The following is a 24,827-nucleotide window of genomic DNA, read 5'->3' as shown; positions in this document are numbered from 1 at the left end:
AGGAAGAACCACACCTGCAAATGGATGGCTGGTATGGTATATTTGAGAACCTCTGGGTGACTTGCTTAGCCCCAAACAAGTGAGTTTTTAAGAACTAGAAAGGCATGCTAGTTCAGGCCAGATTCTGAAAGACTACACACAATTGTTTTAGTTAGCTCACTTTCAGTTGGAAGAAAACTCGATTGAAACCGGCTTAGAAAACAAAGATGATATATTGATTATACAATGGGAAACTCCAGGACCACAGTCATGGGCAGTGGGCTGGAGCTCTGGCCACCTTGGTCTGTGAATCTCTCAGCTCTGCCATTTTGTTCTAGTTTTATTCCAGTTATGAATAAGATGGTTGTTATCATTGCAAGATTCATGTGTGTGTGTGTGTGTGTGTGTGTGTGTGTGTATACATATACATATACATATACATATACATATACATATACATATACATATATATATGACAGCCTTTGGATAAAGAGAGGCTGGCTCCCTCTGAAACTCTCTTTCAAGATTGATGAAACCTCTTTTCTGGAAAACCTCGTATTTCCCCTTATATCTTACCAGCCTGGGGTAGGGTATATGTCAATTTCTGGACCAACCCCTATCACATGTGGTATGACATATACTGATTTATTCAGAAACTCCAGATCTAAGCTAACCACTGAGCAGAGGGTAAGAGTTCACTTAGATAAGTAAGTGTTTCCCCCGGGCTGGGGTGAGACCATCTTCTCCTGAGGCACAGTGGCTACATGGAGAATGGAGAACATCTGAATGATAATTTAGATACTTCTCAAGACCCAGAAGAATGGATATTAGGAAGCAAGCATCCTGAGAAGAGCCTGGTCTCAGGAGTGACACAGACCTGAGTTGGTGTCCTCTCCCCACCAAGCAGTGTGCCTTTACATAACTGAGGCTGAGTAACCCAAATAAGGATACTAATGGCTATTGTCTTCTACACTGTTGTGAGATGTCAATGAGCTAATACAGGAAAGACACTTAGAATAGTGCCTGGACCAGGGTAAGAACTTGGCAATTATTAGTTTTTAATATTACTATTCAAATATGGAAGCTTGAGCTTTATCTTTTAGGGGATGGCACTCCAGTTGAAGGCCTTTTTTTGTCTTCTGAAAGCTGGATGATTCCGCTATTTTAAATAATGGTAATAAAACAGCACTCAACTGATGAAGATGGGAAATTAATTGTGGGATCTGTGATTGTAATGAGTTTAGTTGAGTAATTGAAACAGAAATCATACTACATTTTCCCCTTACGGAAAAACTCTGCCAACTCATGGAATAGAGGATCAGCAAAATGCATTCTGATACAGAATATCTAAATGTGTTAGGCAAAATATGTTTTTATAAAATAATCTTAGTGCATCAGTGAGTTAGAGAAAAAGCAAGAGCAGAAACAACAATGAAAAATTAGCCACCTGAGAATTCTGAATAATCTTGGGGAGGATCTTGAATTGGGAGTGTAATCAATCACAACTCAATTAAGGTGCAGAGAAACCAAAGCTGACTTGTGGGTTAAAAAGGTGAAGTAGAATTTCTCTATGGGTTTTGTTAATGTAAAGCATAAAATAATCAGCTTTTGACATTCACTAATCTAAAACATAGCCATCAATTGGTCATCTCCAATGCAGAGATAACTAAACTGGAGGTTAGTTGTCATTTAAAACCAAGAAAAAACCAACCAGCAGCCATTTGCTGAATCCCTGAATGCTTAGAAGTCTCCATTTCTAGTCCCATAGATGTCTTCCAGTTGAAATTTTTAAACCTGTTCCCCATATCTTTCAGGATAGTCCCAGTAGTATCAAGTCCAGCATACAAAGTTAGCTTTCTGTAAACAGTCAGGCTCACATACCCACCCCTTTGCTAAGACTGTCTTCACACAGTCTCCTAAATTCACCCTCAGAATAAAAATATTTTTCTTTTCTTAATTAAAGTTTTGTCCTCTCCCTAAAGAAGCCTTTGCTGTTGTAAAGTGAAACTACTGAAGATATGTATAAATGAGTGTTTTAAAAGGAAACAATTACTGTAGCATCAAAATGCTCAAGAGATTGGCACATGGAAAAGTCTTCTTAAGTTTCTAGCTATTTCTGGTTTTGTAGCAAAGGCATTCATTATTCTTTCATAAATTTTTGACGTACGTGGTCAGATAGAAGCATGCAGAATGGACAGATCTTGGGCTTCTACCTAAAAGGGGAATAATGTAGTTTAACATTTTTGTAGCATCATATTTTAAAAGTGAGAATATTCCATATGAGTTCTAGTTTTCTTCTATTTGGTTAGAATTTGGGGGGAAGGTGCAAGTTGGTTATTCCAAATATGTGGGCTGCCACAATCAACTTTCCAAGATAGGGTTATACTTTAGGGAATATGCCCATAAACCTTTGATTTCCTAATAATTCTGTCTGCTTTTATGATCTCCTAATGTCAAATCCAGTAGGAGTAAAAGAGTCTTACGTTTGGCAGATAATACACCATTTTCTCAAGTGTATTGGATTAGCCAAAACTAATAACACATTTATTACCCCAACTTTTCCCTCTAAATTTTAAGTCTAAGACCTTTCCATTGTCATTACTCTCATGTGTTATCACTGTCCACTTGGTAGGTAATCAACCAAATTTGTTGAATGAACAAGTTTAATGCATTCTAGTTTCTCAGTGGTCTTGTCTGAGTCCAGGCCAAACTTTAGTTCTATTGTATGGCCACTCTTGCTCCTGGTTTTTACTCAGAAGAACTTTACTATCTGGGTTAGTGTTTCTTCTGATAGGCTTCTGATTCTGCAAATATTTATTAAATATCATCCACAAATCAAGACCCAGTTTCTATTCTGTCACTTAACTTTATTTTGACATAGACAGGGTGCTTTAAATGCAATCATACCTTATTCCTAAGTGAAGCCTGGTATCATTTTTAAGCAATATTTCTCTTCATTCACACATAGCAATGTATAAATTCTAATTCATCTTAAAGTACAACGGTATTCTTTTTTTTTTAATTTTTTAATGTTTATTCAGTTTTGAGAGACAGAGAGCAAGTGGGGGTGGGCAGAGAGAGGGAGACACAGAATCCGAAGCAGGCTCCAGGCTCTGAGCTGTCAGCACAGAGCCTGACGTGGGGCTCGAACTCACGAACTGTGAGACATGACCTGAGCCGAAGTCAGGGACCTAACTGACTGAGCCACCCAGGCGCCCCTCAAAGTACAACAGTATTCTTAAAAAGTAGATAAAGGTATGTTATGTCATATCAGGTAAGTTAGGCTTGGAAGTATGTCTTTTCTTAATTTTTCTTAATTTTTTTTTTTTTTTTTTTTTTTTTAGAGAAAGAGCATGAGTTGGGGAGAGGGAGAGAGAGAATGAATCTTGAGTAGGCTCCATGCATAGCTCAGAGCCCCACACAGGGCTCAATCCCATGACCTTGGGTTAATGACCCAGGCTAAAATCAAGAGTTGGACATTCAAATGACTGAGCCACTCAGGTGCCCATGGAAGTTTTTCTTTAAGACATAATAAATTAAAATGTTATCAGTTTGCCTTTGATTCCCACTATGTCCCCAGGAAATATAGTCAAGAGAACATCTGTTGTATCTATCAAAATTCATGCATCTGATTCATTTCTTTCCTTTCATTGTATGGACAGATACCACCTCTCGCTTCCTGGTTCCGTGCTTTCAGAGGGAGACAATTAAGTGGGAAATGCTTTGGAAAAAAGGTTGTTTTTCATCTTTTGGCCACATGGAAGTGGGGCTCATGAATCAGAACAGACCAGTTTCTTATATATAACTAAGTTTCTGAAGTATTTTCAGAGCACTTAAGGGAAGTGCTCTATATCAATAGAGGGAAAGATATCTGAATTGATGGCAGATTCTTGAAGACTTTCTCACAAAGACAATTAAGCTGGCACTCTAAGAAAACAACCAGAGACACACAAATATTGTACCAACATATATTGTAGTATGATTTATTGTAGCAAAAACTAGAATCAATCTGAATGTTCCACAGTCGAGGAATGATAATGTAAACAACAATACATACATTTGTTAGACTAGTATGTAGGCATTAAAGGTCTTATTTTATAAACTATTAAATGACATGAGAAAACACTTCTCATATATTGAGTGCAAAAAAAGTCATGCAAAACCATATTCAGTATCACCTCAACAAACGTCCTTAAATGCTGGTAGGATCTTGAATTAATTCTATTTTTTGGCACTTCCAACTTTTCAAATTACAGTCATCATGAGCATGTTTACTTTTATGGTAAGGCAGAAGGCACCCTCTTTCATAGTGAACAAATGAGAGCAGGAATATTTTCCCAAAGTCTTGCAAATACAGTAACAATGAACATGTTTCACATTTATAGTGGGGGAGGAAACACCCACTTTTTAAAAAAGCCAGTAAGCAAGGCAGCATGGCAATCATGAATTTCCAAAACTAGGTCATCAGATATAAGTTCAGTTGATTGTGAGTTCTGAAACTGTTTATCCAAATTAAATAATTTGATTTGATATGTATTAGAAATATGATTCTAGCATTATTATTTTTTGAATCTTCTAGTTTATTTCATAAAATCTGAGAAACATCTAAGGAAAAAAAGCCAGATACCATGTGCTGAAATGTGAATATGCTCATCACAGACCCGTGCTGTTCAAATCATGGGTCCCCAGGGCTCCCATGCTGGCCGCTTAGTTCTTACTTATGAAAAATGTATTCATTTTTCAACGAACCAGCTTTTCACTGTAGCAAAAACAATTTTAGATAGAGAAATTGGTATTTTATCTATTTTGCTATCTTGAATATGGCTTTGCTTAACAAGACATGGCTTTTCCCCACTACAGCAGATAATGGGTTGCCAATAACTCATTCAGTTATCAAGTTCCAAGAAATGTGTTTTGAGGGTCTTTAGTGCCTTAAAGATGTGTTCCTTTTTACAACAATCATGTCCTACTTATACCAATTTAGGGTCTTAAATCGGTTGTAATCTATTCCTAATAACTGTTTAAGAAAACATCAAGGAGACAATGTCCGTATTTGAAAAATAAAACCCCAGGTAGTTGAATTATATTAAGAGGTAGTTAATTAAGAGTGATTGAGAGGTTAGTATCTAAAAAATGTTTTATTGAGAGAATCCGTAGAAAGTTTGGGCTTCTCCTATTAAACTATAGTAATCAAAAAAGGGAAAGGTTGCCATGAGATTATGCTGGGTGTAGAATCATCTGAACATAATAACATTATGCTGGATTTAGATGCTGGGTTTTTTAATCCTCCGAGAAGACCAGGCAAAGCTCAAGGTTTCCAGGGCAGGACTATCTTGTACAATGTCACTACGAAGTGGATTTTTAAACAAAGGTAGGGCTTGGCAGGTTGCACTGGATACTTCAAGTCAACTTCTCTGGAAAAATGTGAATTACTCAATAAGCCCTTATTTGCCCATGAGATAAATCAACTCTGAAATACCCTGGAGAGCTGTGGTTAATGTATCATACAAGGTCACGCACTGGGCTCTCAGTTCACAGAACTAACCAGGTTTAAGACAATGGGAGGCCGTAACATTTTATGAAATAGTTTATTGACTCCTTTCACAAACTATCACTGTTTGGTAGTTTCTAGAAGGCATTAGACAAAATAATCCTTGAGAGGAAAAATAATGCATTTAAACAAATTAACTTTGAATCAAGTAACACCTGCAAAAGAAGCCAACAATCTGACGTTGTTAAGTATTAAGAAACACTCAACAGAAATGTTCTAGAAGGCATTAGACAAAATAATCCTTGAGAGGAAAAATAATGCATTTAAACAAATTAACTTTGAATCAAGTAACACCTGCAAAAGAAGCCAACAATCTGACGTTGTTAAGTATTAAGAAACACTCAACAGAAATGTTCATTTCATTTTGCGTAGAAGTTCCTTGTTAATTTTTAAAATTTCAAAATTTTCAAATTTTCAAATTTTCATGAGGAAAAAAGGCGTTTTCATGCTTGGTTCAAGGCTACCCTGTGTAAGATCTGCTTGTTCCCAACTTTCAAAAATGAATTTCTGATTGGCATTAATGGTTCTGTTAAATCTCTATATAAGGCAAAGGCAATTGGAAACAGAAGTTTGTATTTTAAATTCCCAAAGCCAGTTTTGTTCCGTTACTAGATTTTATTTTTCCTGAGAAACCATCCCACAAAAAGCAAGAGGATTCTATGAACTTAGGACAATTAGAATATAATCTTGCCAGGAATTTAAATTTCCCATGATTAACAAATAGACAGTTTTAAAAGAGTGTAAATGGCCTTCAGTCTGACAGTTACTCAACTCAGATTAGTTGAAGCATGTTAAGCCAACCCCCTGTGGGTCATTTCCTTTCTCTTAAGAAAAAAAAAAATTAAAGAAATTGATTTAGTCCTGGGGATATAATAACAGTCCCAGAAGCAGAAGCAATTTATTTTCCCAATCTCTTATTTTCTTTTGCAATACAATTTACTAGGTAATTCAATCTCTGGCATGATTTCACACATCCAACTTCTTTCCTTCTTTTTCAGTTTCTTCCAGTGATATCAGGTCTCTTTCTTAAAAGCTTCAAATTGCCCGTACTCATTTCACTCAAAAAGTCATCAAGCCACAAGATTCAACTTGACTCTGGAATACATTCAGTTTGCAGAGGTATCCGGATCACATGGTATAATCAGAAACCTTTCAACGACCCAGCAAATACACACACACACACACACACACACACAGCCGTCTGATTAGCAGCTCTTGAAAACTGAGTATTATTGTATATGTGGAAAAGGAGTTTTCCTATTATCAAGAACTGAAGTAGCAAGTACTATGCTAGGCATCTGAGTTTCCTGACCCTATCTGACCCTCACACAACTCTGTGGAATGCTTTCTTGCTACTTCACAGATGACAAACTAATCCAAGAAAGGTTGTCGCCTATCTAAGGAAATCCCAAGGAAGTAACACAGATTTTAAACACTGTTCTCTTACCTGTAAATCTTACACCTTCCCCACCACATTGCATTGCCTCCCCAAGAAACTGCATCCTCCAAGCCCTGGTTGTCTTGGCAGTAAGCCTTGCTCTCCAGGCATTATACTTCCCAATGATGACCACTTCATTAGGAAGGGAAAACCATGGCCACCACTGGATTAGTATCACCACTTTACCCATCCGTTAGCCTGGAGAATGCAGAGATGCCACCAATTCTGTAGAGAGTGGAAGTAATTTTAAGATTAGTTTCTGGGGCGCCTGGGTGGCGCAGTCGGTTAAGCGTCCGACTTCAGCCAGGTCACGATCTCGCGGTCCGTGAGTTCGAGCCCCGCGTCAGGCTCTGGGCTGATGGCTCAGAGCCTGGAGCCTGTTTCCGATTCTGTGTCTCCCTCTCTCTCTGCCCCTCGCCCGTTCATGCTCTGTCTCTCTCTGTCCCAAAAATAAATAAACGTTGAAAAAAAAAATTAAAAAAAAAAGATTAGTTTCCTTCGGAGCGCCTGGCTGACTCAGTCGGTTAATCGTTCCACTCTTGGTTTTGGCTCATGTCTTGATCTCATGGTTCATGAGTTTGAGCCCTGCACTGTCAGTGTGGAGCCTACTTGGAATTCTCTCTCTCCCTCCCTCTCTGCCCTTCCCCCACTCACTCTATCTCTGTCTCTCTCTCAAAATAAATAAATAAACTTTAAAAAAAAAAAAAGCAAAAAAAAAAAAAAAAAAAAGATTGGTTTCCATCTTCCTAGCCACCCTACCTCCTCTTTGGTCTGTGTACTTATTCTCAAGGAATTCTGTGAAAATTACCTTGGGGGCACAAAACAACAAGATGATAGACTGACCACTGTGTCATCTTTGGTGTTTATCATAGATTTTTATGCAAAGTGAATTAAAAAATTTTAATGCAAAATTGCTTTTAAGAATAGCAGAATAGGGACGCCTGGGTGGCGCAGTCGGTTAAGCATCTGACTTCAGCCAGGTCACAATCTCGCAGTCCGTGAGTTCGAGCCCCACGTCAGGCTCTGGGCTGATGGCTCAGAGCCTGGAGCCTGTTTCCGATTCTGTGTCTCCCTCTCTCTCTGCCCCTCCCCCATTCATGCTCTGTCTCTCTCTGTCCCAAAAATAAATAAACGTTGAAAAAAAAAAATTAAAGAATAGCAGAATATATGCTGAATCATTAGTTCTCTGAGAACACAGAATGATATAGTTTAACAATTAGCATTTTAGATGAATATGCAAATAAAAACACTGAGGCCCCAAGAAGTGAGTAACTTGCCTCAGTCACACAGCTAATAAATGGCAGCAGTAGGATTCAAACCCAGGCCTTCCTGACTCCAAAGAGCCTGAGATGTTTCTAGTATGCCAGGGGCTCTTACCTACAGTGTATATCAGACTCACTGGAGAACTTTTTCAAAGTACAGACACACAAGCTTCAACTCAGAACTGAGTTAGAATCTCCAGGTTCAGGACACCTAGGGCTTTGTTTTTTGTTTTTTTAAACAAGTTTCTAGTTAACCCAGCTGCATGCCAAAGTTCAGTAACCACACTGCTGTACCATACTTCTTTATGGTCCTGTAGAAATGGTCCTTGCTGAGGTAATAAAAACTTCTACGTTAATCCTTTATATCTTATGAGAGTTATTCGTGAACTAGCAAAATCTTAACATTTTGTAAATTTTCATGATAGTTTCTGCCTTAGTTTACTTGTACTTATTTGTGTTTAACTGTTTTCAACTTAGATTATATCCTTTCTTTGTAAGTCTTTCTTGTTCAAGAGCTAACTTGCAGAATCTGTTGATTTGCCCTTACACAGCATTGCAAAATTTCTCCCAAAAATGTTGTAAGCTCTTTTCTGCTTTGGACCCCTGGTGCTCCACAGAGATTGCCCTTTAGGTTAAGGGACCTTACCTTTTTTCCCCCAATTAAAAATAGTAGGCAAATTTTGTGGGCTACTGGAACTAAATAACATAGTTATATCTGAAAAGAACGAGTCAGTACATTGAATAAAGATCAAAGATTCTCATGATTATTAAAGATATTATGACTTTCCACGTTCCCCTGGGAAGTAGCAACTGAATCCCCTGTGGATATCTCCAAAGTCAGGTCATGTGGGTAACAAAGTTGATTGTAGAAATCCAAGTTCAGGACATCTACATTGTTTCAAAAGCATAACATAAATATCATGCCCCCACCCCCACCCCTTGTTCAATTCCTGCTTCTAATAAAAACAGAGTTGTAGTGTCTGCCTACAGATGTCCTACCCAAGGAGATTATTGAATCCAGAAAATGTCTCTTGTCTTCTTTCTGCTGAATTTTCTCATTTCGGATTTGCAGAGTTTCTCTCTTGCCTCTGGGCTGTCAGTAACTATTGCCATAAATGGAATAATCTCTTGTGTTTAAAACAAATTAAGAGAGAGAAATACTTGTCTGTGTAACATCGAATCAATAGAACACTCCTACACTTTCCAAGAGAAATGTGTAGCTTTGTTATCAGTTTGAAATGGTTAGATCGCCTCTCAGCTGTGCTCTTCCAGTGACCACAGAAGTGTCCTGCCTTTGTCAAGAAAAGGGTTTCAGAAAATGGAAACACAGCAGTCCTCTGCTTGAGTTTTCATATATGGCAGGTAATTACTTGCTCTTTACCTTCTCACTCCTGTGCCGTTAAATAAAATATATATGAGAAGGAATATGATAAACTCTTAGAACCTAAAATAATTATATGAAGTTCCTTATTGGTGGATCTTCAGTGAAATTTTTAAAATTTCTTTTCTTCGCTCATTTTTGTTCCATCTGTTTTTTTTTTCTTACCTTTAGTGAATGTCTCACATCAGCAAAAGAAACTTTCAGAAGAGCTGGTGTCCACTGAGGACCCATTTGCAACATTTCCTCTGTCCTCCGGTTTTGTCATTATTACGAAAGCGAAGGTTCTATGCTGATCCTTTCCAGCCACGTTTGCAGTCAATGCAGAGGACCCAAGGGAACACTTTGTTCCTTCTACTTGTAGTAGTTGTCCTCTGTCTTTCATCCCACCAACACAAAAGAGCTGGTAACCAAAGGATTTCAGGAATTTAGCTCCCATTCATGGTTCTGTTACTCTTCTTACAGTAATTCATTTCAATTTAACAAGCAACATTTGAGTCTTTTCAATGAACTGGGTGCAGTCAAGCATAAAGAAATAAACAAGAATCAAGGAATTTACCAACCAGAGGGGGTAATTTAAGCCCCTGACTTTAAAAATGGACACAAACTTTCAAAACTAATTTTCACCAAGTATGGTACCTAGATATCAGACCTGTCGGTGGAGCTGGTTAAGAAATACAGCTTCCTGGGTTGCATGCCAAACCTATTGAGTCAGGATCTCTGAGCTTAGAGTAAGGAAGTCATTCTTAACCCGTGCCTAGATTTCTCTTAGGCCTACACAGGTTGAAAACCACTGATGCCCTGTAACTGGTCTGGACAATTATAAAGGAAGATGAGTCATACACTATTGTTCACCAGCAATTATCCATGTTAACGCCCCAGCCGAAGAAGTTCTTTTCTTGGGATCAGTTAAAGTCAGCCAGGGAACTTGACATGAAATCAAACTCCTGGTGTGCCCCCGTCATTTTGTATTTAGTGGGTGTGGGATGGGCTCTGGAGATATGCATTTTTAACATGTATTCTGGTGATTTCAATGCAGTTCACTTGTGGATAACACTATGAAAAGCACTGACCTGTTGGATGGCAGTTGGCTGTAATCTCATCACTCTATTTAAGTATTGTTTTGTTAGAGGCTGTAGCAAAATGGTGAGAGTCCAGATGAGACCAGTCGTATTCTTGGGCCTGGATATCGTAAAATGTGACCCTCACTTAGCACTATGGTTTGAACTGATGCAGCCAATTCACTGATTTATTCCAATTAACCATAATAAATGCCATCTGGATTAGAAAACTTAGATATTTTAAAAAATAAATTACACTGTGTTCACTCAGATATGCCCTCTCATAAATGTAAATTAATAAATAGAATATAGATTGGAACACTATCTCCTGTAATAGTAATTATCTCCTAAAATAATAATGCGGTAAATGTGGTATTTTGACATTGCACAGGTGGTCTGAAAGTACAATATTGGCATAACAGTATTCTCTGCTTTTAAAGTCATAAAAGTGAAGGCAAAGGAAAATCTGTGTGTGGTAGCTTACATCATGTGTGAGGAACCCCACTGCGGGAAGGATGGACACACAAGTCATTTTCTACCTAATACTCTTATGTAGCCAGAAGTCAACACAGGCCAAAGTCAAAGACTCCACAGAAACCCTGAATAAATTTCTTGTGAATGAAATCTGTCATGTAGACTCAAAAAAGAGCCTTCTACAAATCCATTTATTAAAAGGGGGGGAATTGTGTGAATTTTAGGTAAATTTATCCCCAGATACCCAATTCGTTGTATGAGTAACATGGACTATAAGAAGGAAAGCGTTTAATTGTGAAAAACAGTATTTAACATGCATATGATTCATCAGGATTAGAAAAGCTGTTAAAAACTTTTCTGGAAGAACTAGAATGACTTTTATTGAGAAGGTCCCTTAGACACATCAATCCCAATGTCAGAAAAAGCATTGAGGAGTGATCTAACTTCCAAATTCTTTTCAGAAGTGTAGTTAACACCCTACTGAAAAGGCTGATCCTGCAGTGCAGGAAGACGGTAGGTCAAAGATAGGAGTTTATTAACTTGCCACACCAGTGTGTGAATTTGACTTCCTTCCCTGGTCACCTTCACTGGATTCCCAGAAGGGCAAATGAACATGGTCATGCCTGAGGAGAGACCAAGATGGCGGAGCAGCCTGGAAGGTTTTTTTTGTTTTTTTGTTTTTGTTTTTGTTTTTTTGCCTCTCGTCCCTGAAATGCAGCTAGATCAATGCCAAACCATCTTGCACACCTAGAAAACTGAACGTGGTCTTGCCTGATTCAGATGAGACCTGATTCCTCTGACTACCTAAGATTAACTTCTTACTATTCAATTTAAAAAGCTTAGGGTAGATCTCTAATGGAGAGAAGAAACCTGCTACTCAGGATCAAAGATGATCCTGAAAACATTCTTTTGGATTGAAGAAAAACAGAGGGCAGTCTCTGCTACTGTATTATGATGAAAACCACAGACTAATTTTCTCTGCTCCTAACCTTTTAAAACATTCAGCCTTACTTTTCCTCACTGTTCACATACCATACCAAGTCTACAGTAAAATTTCATTTTAACAGAATAGTTGAAGCAAAGACCATTTTATTAAAATTGTGTTTGCTGAGAAAATGGGAAAACCAATTTAACCTCAGGACTTCTGTGTGGAGGGGAAAGGAGAGACTGTTCCATCTGAGTCATTGTAATAAAAGCTAAAACTGCCAGTGCTCATTCCTTTTCCCTTTATAAATAAATTAGAATATTAAGAAATCAATTAAAATCCCATAAAAAGTACATAGACTCACGTAATTGTCTTACTAGACAATAACTACCATTGATATTAGAATGAGATTATATAAAAGTTTTATTTGTTTTACCCATTACAAAGTTGCTTCATTTGTTATTTTCTAATTATGTTTGTGCTGCTGAGACATCTTGTTCATCTGGGCCAGTTAACCAAGTTGTTTTGAACTTGTGCCCATAAGACCTCCTTTGTAAAGGCCTGTGATTTTGCTAGTACTTGGTAAAGGCTGGTCATTTTGCGCTGAAAAGCACATTTCCCAGCCCAAAATGGAAACAATCACCAAGGTATGAACACAAAGCTGCCTTGTAGGGGAAAAGAGGATGGGGTGGGATACAAATGACTTCACCTTTCCTTCACCCTGCAGGAAAAGTTCAAAAGATACTCCTTACTGGTAATTAAAACTGATTTTTTTTTTTTTAACATTTATCAAATTAAGAGGAGCGGAAATTGTACTATACTGACCGAATCGCATAAGTAAAACAAATGGCTCTTGAGTAAATGCCTTCTTTGAGTGATATTACAAACAAAACCAGGTTTGGGAAATGACCATGAAACAAGTCAGCGAAATGTGGTGATGCCGCTCTCTGCATATTGATTTATATTTATGTTTTAGCTGTTTGAAAAGGTCAAAGAAGTCTGTCCAAATGTGCATGAGAAGATCAGAGCAATCTACGCAGATCTCAATCAGAATGACTTCGCCATCAGCAAGGAGGACATGCAGGAGCTTCTCTCCTGCACGAACATTATCTTCCACTGTGCGGCCACTGTGCGCTTTGATGATCCTCTGAGGTACATTCTTTGTCTCACAGCTTGTATGTGTACGTATGTGTGCGCATGCACGTGCGTGTGAGTTCCTTCGTGGTCTCTGTTAAAATATAAATAAATAAATAAATAAATAAACAAACAAACAAACAAGCAAACAAGTAAATATATATATATATATATATATTCTCAATAAGTAAAAATATAAAGGAGTAAAACTCCTCCAAAAATTTCACCATCCAGAGATAACCATTCCAACTTTACTTTACACATCCATAATAAAATAGATTTATGTCCAACTTTGCCAAAAAATAATGGCATCATACTGATAATGTTTTAGCAATTTGCTCAATTCTACTTTTGGATGTCTTTCATTGTCAATAAATATTCTTTTGTAATTTCAAATGACTACATGACATTCCATTGTATGTGTATATAATATACTTAAGCAGTTCTGTTTTAGTGGATATTTTTGGATTATTCTAATTTTTCACTATTATAAAAAACTCTTCAATGAACATCTCTGTGCTCGCATTTTGTAAATCCTTGTGTGCTTTACTTTGGGGAAATGTCCAGAAGTAAAATTGTTAGAGATGTACCAGATAATGCCCAGGTTATAAACAGTTTATGTTTAATGTTTAACAGTTAATGATAAATTGTTTTCCAAAAAGGCATGATTGAAGTAATTGTCCCTGTGTGCATGAATGCTGATTTCTGACACCCGAATAGCACGGTGTTAGAATCCTTTAATTATTTTTAATGTTGCCAATGCAATGAAAATGCCATTGCATATTTTGATTAGAAAAGTTGAAGATGCTGAAATGCTGAGTGGCATTTTATTCTTTCATGAAATGCCGATTCATGTTCTTTGACTGTTTTTCTGTTGAAACACTCTTCTCTTGTCAATTTTACGACTTCTTGGAAGTCTTAGCATACTAATTGTTTGTCTTTTATAAGGCCCAAAATATTTTAATAGTTTGTCATTTGCCCTCAACTATTTTTATTATTTATGCAGTTATTCATAATTTCTTCTAGAATTTTTATTGCTTCATATTCATGTTTAAGTCTTTGACCCATTTAAAGTTTATTTGCCTGTAAAGAGAAATAAGAAAATTCTATAAAAAGAAAAGTGGCGTGGGTGTGAATGTAGAGTAGCTTTTGAGAAAAATTCTAACAGATGGCTACTTCTTAAGCAACATTTATTAAATGATTTGCTTTTACTCTTTATTTAAAATGAACTCATATACTAAATTTCCATTGTTGAGCTCTTTATTTTGTTCCATTAATTAGGCTTTCTCTTCCAATACCACAGTATTTTATTACTGTAATTTTTATGTTATTAGACAAGCATACACACATCATTCACCTTTTATAGAATTTTCCTTGCTATTCTCATCTGCTTATACTTCTTGATTAAACTTAGAATAATTTTCCCAAGTTCTTAAAAAGTTGGGATTTTGATTAGGATTACCTTGAATATGTCAACTGATTTAGAAAAACTTAACATCTTTAAACCATTTTCTCTTCCTATCAAGAACAATGTATTGTTTATTCAATTTTTGTGACCCTCCATGAAGTTTTATAATTTTCTTTATATATCCCATTTATTTATTATTCACTTGACATATTTTTCAAATGTTCAGCTTTGAATGTGTGCCTTTCTTCCATTATATTCTCCAGTTTTTTTTCCTTTTACATAACCTTATAAATATACACTTTACTGAATGAATTATTGCATATCCCAGGATAGTTGTTTTAGCTTTTTTGTTTGTTTTCCAGAAACACAATTATGTAATCTGATCACAATTTTTGTGACTGTCTTTATAATTTTTGTATCTGTTAGTCAATTTTATTTTCCTCTCTAATTACAAGGTGGAAGTTCAGAACAATAGTTAGCAGTAGTGACTGTAAGCATCCTTCTTGGCCCTGACTTTAAAAGGGGTGTTCCTAACTTTTCACCATGAAGCAAGATACAAGCCAGCAAAGTGAAACAGACATACTTTAATCATTTTATTCTTGTTTTAGTGAATTTTTAAAAAATAAATTGGCAATGGATATTGAATGTCATTTTTAAACTTGTCAAAATCATATAGAAGATCATTTAGTTTTTCTTTTTTAGTTAGATTAATAGGGTTCTTAATATTATATAAGCCATATTACTTCTAGAATCAACTATTTCATTGTCACCACATATTGTGTGTATAGAACTTTGTGTTCTGTTAGCTAAAATTCAGGATTTTGACATCAGTTTTTATGTCTGACCCAGACCTTTGCAAGAGAAATGTATCTTTCTCATTCTATATCCACTGTTGCTCCCCTACAATTTATTTGAATTTTCCAGCTTCTTGAGTCAAAGGCTCAGTTTATGTATTTTTATATTTATGTATTTATAGGGGCTTGAGAAGCCCCTTTACAAATTCATAGGATTATGATTCTCCCCCCTTCTGGCTGACTTAGAACCAAGTGATATCTACATGCACTATGCACAATGCTTCTATGAATAGGATTTATGTGCAAAGAATGCATAATCAACATATAACACATTCCAGGCATCACGTAACTGTAGCCATGACCCATACTTTTCTTCATGGTCCTTTTTTGTTTTTGTTTTTGGGTTTTTTTTATGTTTTATTTATTTTTGAGCGAGAGAAAGCGTGAGTGGGGGAGGGGAAGAGAGCGAGGGAGACTCAGAATCTGAAGCAGGCTCCAGGCTCTGAGCTGTTAGCACAGAGCCTGACATTGGGCTCAAACCCACGAACCGTGAGATCAGGATTTGAGCCAAAGTCAGACACTTAACTGACTGAGCCACCCAGGCGCCCAATCTTCCCGGTCCTTTGGTGCAGCCACAAAAGTCAGATGGACATGCAAGTTATTGGAGTAGATACAGTTCCAGCAAGGCAGGGTGCTGGGTTGCCTCATTGTTCTTCCTTCTGCTTAACCTTCTGCAGGCATGCCGTGCAACTTAATGTCACTGCCACCCAGCAGCTCTTGCTTATGGCCAGTCAGATGCCAAAGCTTGAAGCCTTCATACATATCTCTACAGCCTTTTCAAATTGTAACCTGAAGCACATCGATGAAGTCATCTATCCATGCCCTGTGGAGCCAAAAAAAATCATCGACTCCATGGAGTAAGTTGGGTCAGATGAGGGGGGTCAAGAGGTGGGCAGATAGCTGTTCTCTCTGCTTCTTTGTAGTCATTCATTAATGAGGTAACAAAGTGAGTCATCCTTGAAACTGCATGCTTTGAAAAGGTGCTTGTTTCCTCTCCCCTGTCCCTGCTATTCCTGTTATTTCCAGGGTGGGGAAGTATAGAGGTTGGTGGGGGCGGGGGGTGGGGAGGAAGGCCAGGCATAGATAAATCCCACAGAAAAGTTTTGTTAAGTAGTTTAGGATTGCAAGAGGCACTTGGGAATGCTTTCCGTAGAGGTGGTTTCTCACTTCTTAATGAGCTTGCATGGTCACTAGAGACAAGTAGAGCAGATAGTATGAAAGTGCAGAAGAAAGTCAGACCTACAGGGGTTCTGCAGCTTTATATCTGTGTGACCTTAAGTAGGTTCCTTGGCCTCTCTGAGCCTTAGTTCCTTCATTTGCGAAGTGGGGCTAACAACAATGCCCATCTTGTAGCGATGATGAATTGAGTTCTATGAAGCAGTTGCACTAGAGTGTTGAATAGCAGTTAATCGGTTAATAAAGAAGAACTAATAGGTAAGCAGAAATCCTCCCAGATCTGGCAGAAATTGCCCGTCTTTTGGTCTATTAGGCCCAGATACACTTTCCTTATTGTCCCATTGAGAAGGAAAAATAGCATTTGTCTCTTCTTGCCTGCTAATAGGAACCACTTTCTTCTTAGGACGTGACCATGGTCTCAGACTAAGTACATTTTTGTTTTCTGTGTCTTCATTATTCTGTCCAGTTTACCAAGTTTACCTTGTTTAAAAAAACAAAACAAACAAACTCAGCAAAAAAAGTAATACAGCAGAGAAAATAGACTGTTTCATAGTGCAGTTTGTCAGATTTTAATTTCATATAATACTGGTATTTCTATTTAAGATATACTTTTTTAAATGAAGCTTAGCTAAATCAAGAGTTCATTCCCTTCAGGGCAAACATTTTTATCTCCTACAGCTCTGAGAATAGATATTTTTACCTGTCATTTTAAAATATCCAGGACAAAGAAGAATGAAAGTCATCTAAAGGACCCGGAGGTTACCTAAAGTCACTAATAAGCGATGATTTGCTTAACTGGTGCAAAGGAACCTTCTGAGTCCAGAGCTTGTCGGGATGGCTGGAGAAAAGATGCTCTGACACCCAGAGTCGGTATACGAGAGCAGATGTGGAAACCCCCAGTGTTTTCAGACAGAATCGAATTGTCTGTCAGTCAGCTGCCCTCTACAGTGCTGTCTCTTGTTAAATGTGGTGCTTACATATTTGCTGCACCCAGAAAAGGGGCAGACCTGCTTTGATTCCAGACTCGACTGCTGAGACTCCAGAGGCCCACTTCACTGTTGACCTGTCCAGGCCCCTGACAGATCACAGCACGATGTGAGGCAGCACTGAAAGTCTCGGAGAGTTTGCCAGAGAAAAGAGATAGGGAATGAGATTCAGTTCTTCCCCAGTAAGGGGCTCCTCCAGGTGCTCCATAGCACTTCCTCCCTCCCAAGCTGTGTCCAGACACTTTATACCCCTAGATTTTATTTTCTTTTTAATTTTTTTAACGTTTATTTATTTTTGAGACAGAGAGAGCAGAGCATGAACGGGGGAGGGTCAGAGAGAGAGGGAGAGACAGGATCTGAAACAGGCTCCAGACTCTGAGCAGTCAGCACAGAGCCCGACGCGGGGCTCGAACTCACGGACCGCGAGATCACGACCTGAGCCGAAGTCGGATGCTTAACCGACTGAGACACCCAGGCGCCCCTATAACCCTAGATTTTAAATAAGAATAAACTCATCTCCCAGAAGAGGAGTTGATTTATCTTCAGGTGTTCAGCACTTTCCATCCTTTGCCACTATCCATCCCCTGGTAAAGGCAGGTAATTGCTACCTGATTTATGATCAACCTGTAATTGACATTTGTACAAAATTTATGTCTCTCTGTCGTGTAATGCTCTCCAAGGTGTATAATTATTCTTAAAAATAGGCAGCCAAACAGAACTAAAAATGAAATAACTTTTGTCTCCACAGAGTACATTTTGCATGCACTTTAAGGAACCAAGGTTTGTTTTTTTGTTTGTGTGTTTGTTTTTTAAACAGGGAAAAGTCATGAGCGCACGTGATTCACTCACAGTGTTACATTCAGGACCGCATTCCAGCATCATCTCCGGCAGCCCTCCCTTGCCACATTGAAGTAGTCTGTCCTCTCCCTCATACCTCTCTGCCTTGGCTCGTGACGGTTCTGTTTCTGGAAACTACTTGCACCTCTGCTTCCCTGGTTAATTCCTACTCAGACATCAGAGCTCTCCCCTGGAAGCCATTGCACTGAGGCGGCCTCCTCTGGAGTTGCCGTCGTCCCCCGTGTCCATCTGTATCATTGCTCTTACAAGGGTTATTCTAAAATAGCTGGTTATTTATCTGTGTTCTCTCTTGTGCAGTGAGTTTCGCAAAGGAAGAGAATGTCTCTTGTTTCTTCTTGCTTTCATTGCCAGCTCTTGGTAGGGACTCAAATATTTGCTGAATGAAATGAAATTTTGTTGATGGAATGAGATGACCATTTTTTGCACTGTCCTGGCTGACGTTTGTTTTCTTGTTTGCTCGTTTAGACAAACGTGAGAATAGATGGCAGAATTCCATAGCAAGCTTATATTTGGGGGTGTGAAGTCCTATGCGTAAAACACCTGTATGCCCATATCTTATCCCTATTTCTGAAAGCCCATTTTTTTCTTCTTTTTAAAAAATGTTTCTTTATTTTGAGAGAGAGATAGTGCAAGTGTGTGCAAGCAGGGGAGGGGCAGAGGGAGATGGGGAGAATCTTAAGCAGGCTCCACGCTCAGCACAGAGGACATCGCGGGGCTGTATCTCGTGACCTTGAGATCATGATCTGAGCTGAAACCAAGAAGTGGATGCTTAACCGACTGAGCTACCCAGGCGCCCCAGCCACATTTGAATAATAACTGAAATTAGGAGTTAATGCTTCTTATTAGTATGACAAACATGGCCATTAATCAGCATTAAACAATGGGCTGTTCTCTCTCTTCTACCTGCCGGTGTCCTCTGCCCTTGTCCCAACTACCACAGACACTTGGTCATGGAATTGTGCCACCATTCTTACTCATGTCCCTGCCTTTATATTTCTAGCTTCTAAAGTTGGTGGTATTTACCTTTAGAAACTCATGTGCACGACTAGATCAGGGATTGCCAATGAAATTCCAGTTTTCCAGAATAACAGCTTAAGTAGAATTTTTTTTAAGTTTATTTATTTTGAGAGGGAGAGCATACATGAGGGAGTGCTAGCCCCAGGAAGGGGCAGAGAGAGAGGTAGAGAGAATGGGGGAGAGAGGATCCCAAGCAGGCTCTGCACTAATGCGGGGCTCGATCTCACCAACTACGAGATCATGACCTGAGCAGAAATCAAGAGTCGGATGCTTAACCAACCGAGCCACCCAGGTGCCCTTAGAATGTTTATTGTAAAAATGCACATGACTGACCAGAAAAGATAGGGCTTTGGAATTGGTGCTTTCCATATTTTTCAGGCCAAGTTACCACCTCGTAGGGGAGACAGAAGAAAAGGATTTTTGCACCTGTATAACAACTTGAAATAACTAGAGTCGGGAACTAGAAAAGTGGATCCATAAATATTTACTGCTTTATATAGCATACTTAAAACAGGCTAGTAAATATGCATTAAGAAGGGAAGGACAGCTATGAATCATCACTGAGCAATTATTTTGAGTAAAGACACTTTAACAGACATTCAGTTCCTGACCACAATATTCTAGGGTTGATATTATCATTACTGCTGTACTAATAAAGGAACAAAAGCTCAGAAAGGCTAAGTAACTCTTCAGAAGTCTCTCAGCTAATAAGTCACAGAGACACCATTTTTCTCCATGGCCACATGATTCTGGTCACATGGCTGCAGTCTTTTCGGTACACCCACATATTTGGCAGTGTAAGAGATTAAAAGGTGCTTTCTTAAAATACAGACCGTGTTCTCATGGAGCTCATAATAAAACACAAGACAAAACAGGGTAGAATTATATATGGAGTGTGGTAGAGGAAGTGGGACATATTAAGTTTGATGGAGTTGGCGGAGGTAGAAAGGCTCTGTAAACACAGGCAGGCATAGGACACAGACTTGGAAGAGGAGGGCACATACCAGCCACGGCCACTGGAGCAGGAAAACCGGGCACATGTTTGGGATATGGCTGTCAGTCCACTTCGGCCGCACGTGTGTTACATGTAGGGAAGGTGCTAGAGGTCAAGCTGGGAAGATGTCTGGGGCCATACTGAGATTTTGAGTACCATGTAGAGGATTGTACTTAATTCTGTAGGCACTGGGGATACACCGAAGGAGGGTCGTGTGTGTGTGTGTGTGTGTGTGTGTGTGTGGACTGGGGTGGCTTTGGTTATTTGTTCCATTTTGTTTTAATCAAAAAAAGACTTTGATGAAAGTGGGCTTTAGGCACATTAATATGGTCGTGGGGGCAGGGGGATAGGTCCACATGGGCAGTCACCAGAGGCAGGGAGAGCCATCACTGGCCAGGGAGAGGGGAGGAGAGGGGTCCTAGGACTGGAGAGGGGCAACAGATATAAAAAAAACACCCCTGTATCTGGGGAGAGAAAAACCAATAGGACATGGCAACTGCTTCACACATGTGCTTGCACATGCCTGTTGGGTCAACCATCAGATCCGGACACCCACAACTGTCACGGCTTCTGTCTCTGGTGCCAGGGATTTAATTCTCTTAAAGTTCAATTCTACTGAAATTTTTACTCCAAGAAGCAATGCCTTTTTGAAACCTAATACCAAATCATTCAAGTCTTAAACTTGTGGAGCGGTGCTCTTTTAAATTGGCGATTTCCCACTTTGCCTGACCCTAAGACTCACCACTCCACTTGTTAAAAACAAAGATTATCAAAATGTCACCCCTAAAGACTGATTTAGTGGTTGTAAGATGGTACCCAGGGATCTGAACTTCTGTCAGAGGCCCCACATAAGTCTTACCGGTGAGCAGGCAAGTTTGGGAAATCATGCCTCGGAGTGCTTTTTCATTCAACAGCTCCATTGGACATGGGGTCAGTCATGTTCCAGCCATCAAATCACCTCTGCTCCCCTACTCTCCTCACTTTGTCTTTCAATTCCTAGATGCTTTACTTGATGACAGGTTACAGATAGATTTGTACCTACTAAGCATCACACTCTTGAAGTCACCTGGCCTCTAGAAGCACAGCTAATCTGCCATGTGCTTTTTTTTTTATTCTCTTTTTTTTTCTTCATCATATGAAGTTTATTGTCAAACTGGTTTCCATACCACACCCAGTGCTCATCCCAAAAGGTGCCCTCCTCAATACCCATCAGCCCCCTCCCCTCCCTCCCACCCCCCATCAACCCTCAGTTTGTTCTCAGTTTTTAAGAGTCTCTTATGCTTTGGCTCTCTTCCACTCTAACCTCTTTTTTTTTTTTTTCTTCCCCTCCCCCTTGGGTTTCTGTTAAGTTTCTCAGGATCCACAGAAGAGTGAAATCATATGGTATCTGTCTTTCTCTGTATGGCTTATTTCACTTAGCATCACACTCTCCAGTTCCATCCACGTTGCTACAAAGGGCCATATTTCATTCTTTCTCATTGCCACGTAGTACTCCATTGTGTATATAAACAACAATTTTTTTTTATCCATTGATCAGTTGATGGACATTTAAGCTCTTTCCATAATTTGGCTATTGTTGAGAGTGCTGCTATGAACATTGGGGTACAAGTGCCCCTATGCATCAGCACTCCTGTATCCCTTGGGTAAATTCCTAGCAGTGCTACTGCTGGGTCATAGGGTAGGTCTATTTTTAATTTTCTGAGGAACCTCCACACTGTTTTCCAGAGTGGCTGCACCAATTTGCATTCCCACCAACAGTGCAAGAGGGTTCCCGTTTCTCCACATCCTCTCCAGCATCTATAGTCTCCTGATTTGTTCATTTTGGCCACTCTGACTGGCAGGAGGTGATATCTGAGTGTGGTTTTGATTTGTATTTCCCTGATGAGGAGCGACGTTGAGCATCTTTTCATGTGCCTGTTGGCCATCCGGATGTCTTGATCAGACACTGACAGCAATCAGCTGTGACAAATATGAAGGGAAGTCAGAGGTCAGAAAGTAGTTTTGCCTTGGTGCCGAAGAACACATTGTTAACACTAAGAAAGTTTATTTCAGGGAAAAGGAAAACACTAATTTTAATATTTGTGGGTTTATTGTCAGGATTGCATGGCCTTATGATGGCATCTGAGCAGCTGACCAACAACAAAAAAAAAAATCCCTGAAAATTCTGTGTAGTTTTAATGTTACCGGGCTTTAAATACAAACCAGAGCAGGGTTACACTGTTTCCTAAACAAAATGAATACTTTTCATATTATCCGACCACTGGAGGCCAGAATAGGTACTCAGGAAAAGTTTAGAGGAAAATGCGGAGGCCAGTTCACCAGGAGCATTAGGCACAGATATACCCGTCTCCCCAGTAAAAAGTTTACATTTACTCTGAAGCCAACTCTGCCAAGTTGAAGTTGGTCGACATTTAGCCTTTCAGCTCTTCAACACTTTTCATCACTGCCAACTGGAATTTTTAACTCCCAATTTTGCTTCCTACTCTACAAATCCGTCTCCTTTCTTCCCTTCCCACGATCTCCCTACAACCCCACCTCCTTCTGTGTTCACTCGTTCTCTCTTATCATCGTCCATCTCAGCTCCCCAAACACTATGCAGAACACACACTGGCCAATCAAGACTGCCATGTGGGGAGAGCCCTCATTGACTGAATAAGGTACCTGGAAGCAGAAGGGGACTGGATACAGGGAGAAGAAACAAAATCCCTGCTCTCTTGGACTCCTTAGAAAGTGGGGAAACTGACACATGAGCAAGTGCATACAGAATGATAGTTGCAATGATCAAGGGAAGAACATAATTCAGATGAGAGGGGAGAAGGAACGTCACCAGGAGGCAACAGACAGCTTCACCTGACACACCATTGTCTTGCCCTGCTTGTTGTATAAGAAACCTAGGAGGAAAGATGCACATTCCTCTTGCTCTTTCACTTGGTAAATACATCAGTCGTGAAATTACTGAGAGTAGGAGAAAGCTTCAATAAATCTCAAGCCCCGCAAAAGATAGTAATATTTAGAGGAAATTGTATGTACGTTGCTTTCTGAGAATCAATAGCCTTTTGCTTCTTTTGAAGCAAATTTAAGTAGATGTTTATCAGGGCGCCTGGGTGGTTCAGTCGGTTAAGTGTCCAACTTCGGCTCATCATAACCTCACAGTTTGTGAGTCCGAGCCCTGCGTGGGGCTCTGTGCTGACAGCTCAGAGCCTGGAGCCTGCTTCCGATTCTGTGTGTCTCTCTCTCTCTGCCCCTGCCCGGTTCTCACTCTGTCTCTCTCTCAAAAATAAACATTAGAAACAAAATTAAGTAGAAGTTTATCTATTTTTTAAAGTTTTTTTAAGTTTATTTACTTTGAGAAAGAGAGAGAAAGTGGGGGAGGAGCAGAAAGAGAGGGAGAGGAAGAGAATCCCATACAGGCTGTGCACTAGCAGCCTGGAGCCTGACAGGGCTTGAACTCATGAACTGCGAGATTGTGAAGTGAGCTGAAATCAAGAGTCGGATGCTCAACCTACTGAGCCAGCCAAGCAACCCAGCAATTTAAGTAGAAGTTTAGAATCTAGGCCCTATGGGTTCAAAACACTTAGGTACACTGAAGAGCATTTGGTTAATTTTAGAAATGTACTTTTATTTATAGAGTGTCTTTTTTTTCCCACGCTGTCTTATTTACTATTTTAAAAACAAATTGAGAACAACCAGCAGCAAATCAGACTTTGGTAAAAAAGAGCATGAACTGATTATATGTCCCCAAAAGGGTATCACACAATATATATGTGTGTTTGTTACATCAGTGTCCGCTTTGAACTCAGGAAGTGCCTGGATGAGATAAGTGAGGGACTGTTTGGTTGTATTAGAAAAGGTATTTTGGGGGGCGCCTGGGTGGCTCAGTCGGTTGGGCGTCCGACTTCGGCTCAGGTCATGATCTCACAGCTTGTGGGTTCAAGCCCCACATCGGGCTCTGTGCTGACAGCTCAGAGCCTGGAGCGTGTTTCAGATGCTGTGTCTCCCTCCCTCTCTTCCTTTTCCCCACTCACGCTCTGTCTCTCTCTGTGTGAAAAATAAATCTACATTAAAAAAAAATTAGAAAAGGTATTTTGGGGCGCCTGGGTGGCTCAGTCGTTTAAGCATCTGACTTCAGCTCAGGTCATGATCTCAGGGTTCATGAGTTCAAGCCCCGCGTCGGGCTCTCTGCTGTCGGTCAGCTCAGAGCCTGCTTCAGATCCTCTGTACCCCTAGCTCTCTGCCCCTCCCCCACTTATACAGTCTCGCGCTCTCTCTCTTCTAAGTAAACATTTAAAAAATACTTCAAAATTAAACAGAAAAGTTATTTTATTATTTTTT

At 39.4% G+C, this 24,827-nt stretch overlaps 1 protein-coding gene across 2 annotated transcripts in view; it reads left to right on the top strand.

Annotated features, from left to right (window-relative positions):
* Window positions 1–24,827, top strand: part of FAR2 (fatty acyl-CoA reductase 2) — a 152,341-nt gene that overhangs the window by 107,269 nt on the left and 20,245 nt on the right. For both annotated transcript variants that reach the window (XM_086713730.1, XM_025930384.2), the window contains exons 3-4: window positions 13,045–13,220; window positions 16,142–16,321. In XM_086713730.1, coding sequence (XP_086569856.1) covers window positions 13,045–13,220; window positions 16,142–16,321 — 356 coding nt within the window. The remainder of the gene's footprint in view (window positions 1–13,044; window positions 13,221–16,141; window positions 16,322–24,827) is intronic.

Source organism: Puma concolor, chromosome B4, assembly GCF_028749965.1.
Source record: "Puma concolor isolate L17-30 chromosome B4, mPumCon1.1.hap2, whole genome shotgun sequence".
NCBI lineage: Eukaryota > Metazoa > Chordata > Mammalia > Carnivora > Felidae > Puma > Puma concolor.
The sequence above is the reverse complement of the archived record's forward strand: the minus strand, read 5'-3'. Positions and strand labels throughout refer to the sequence as shown.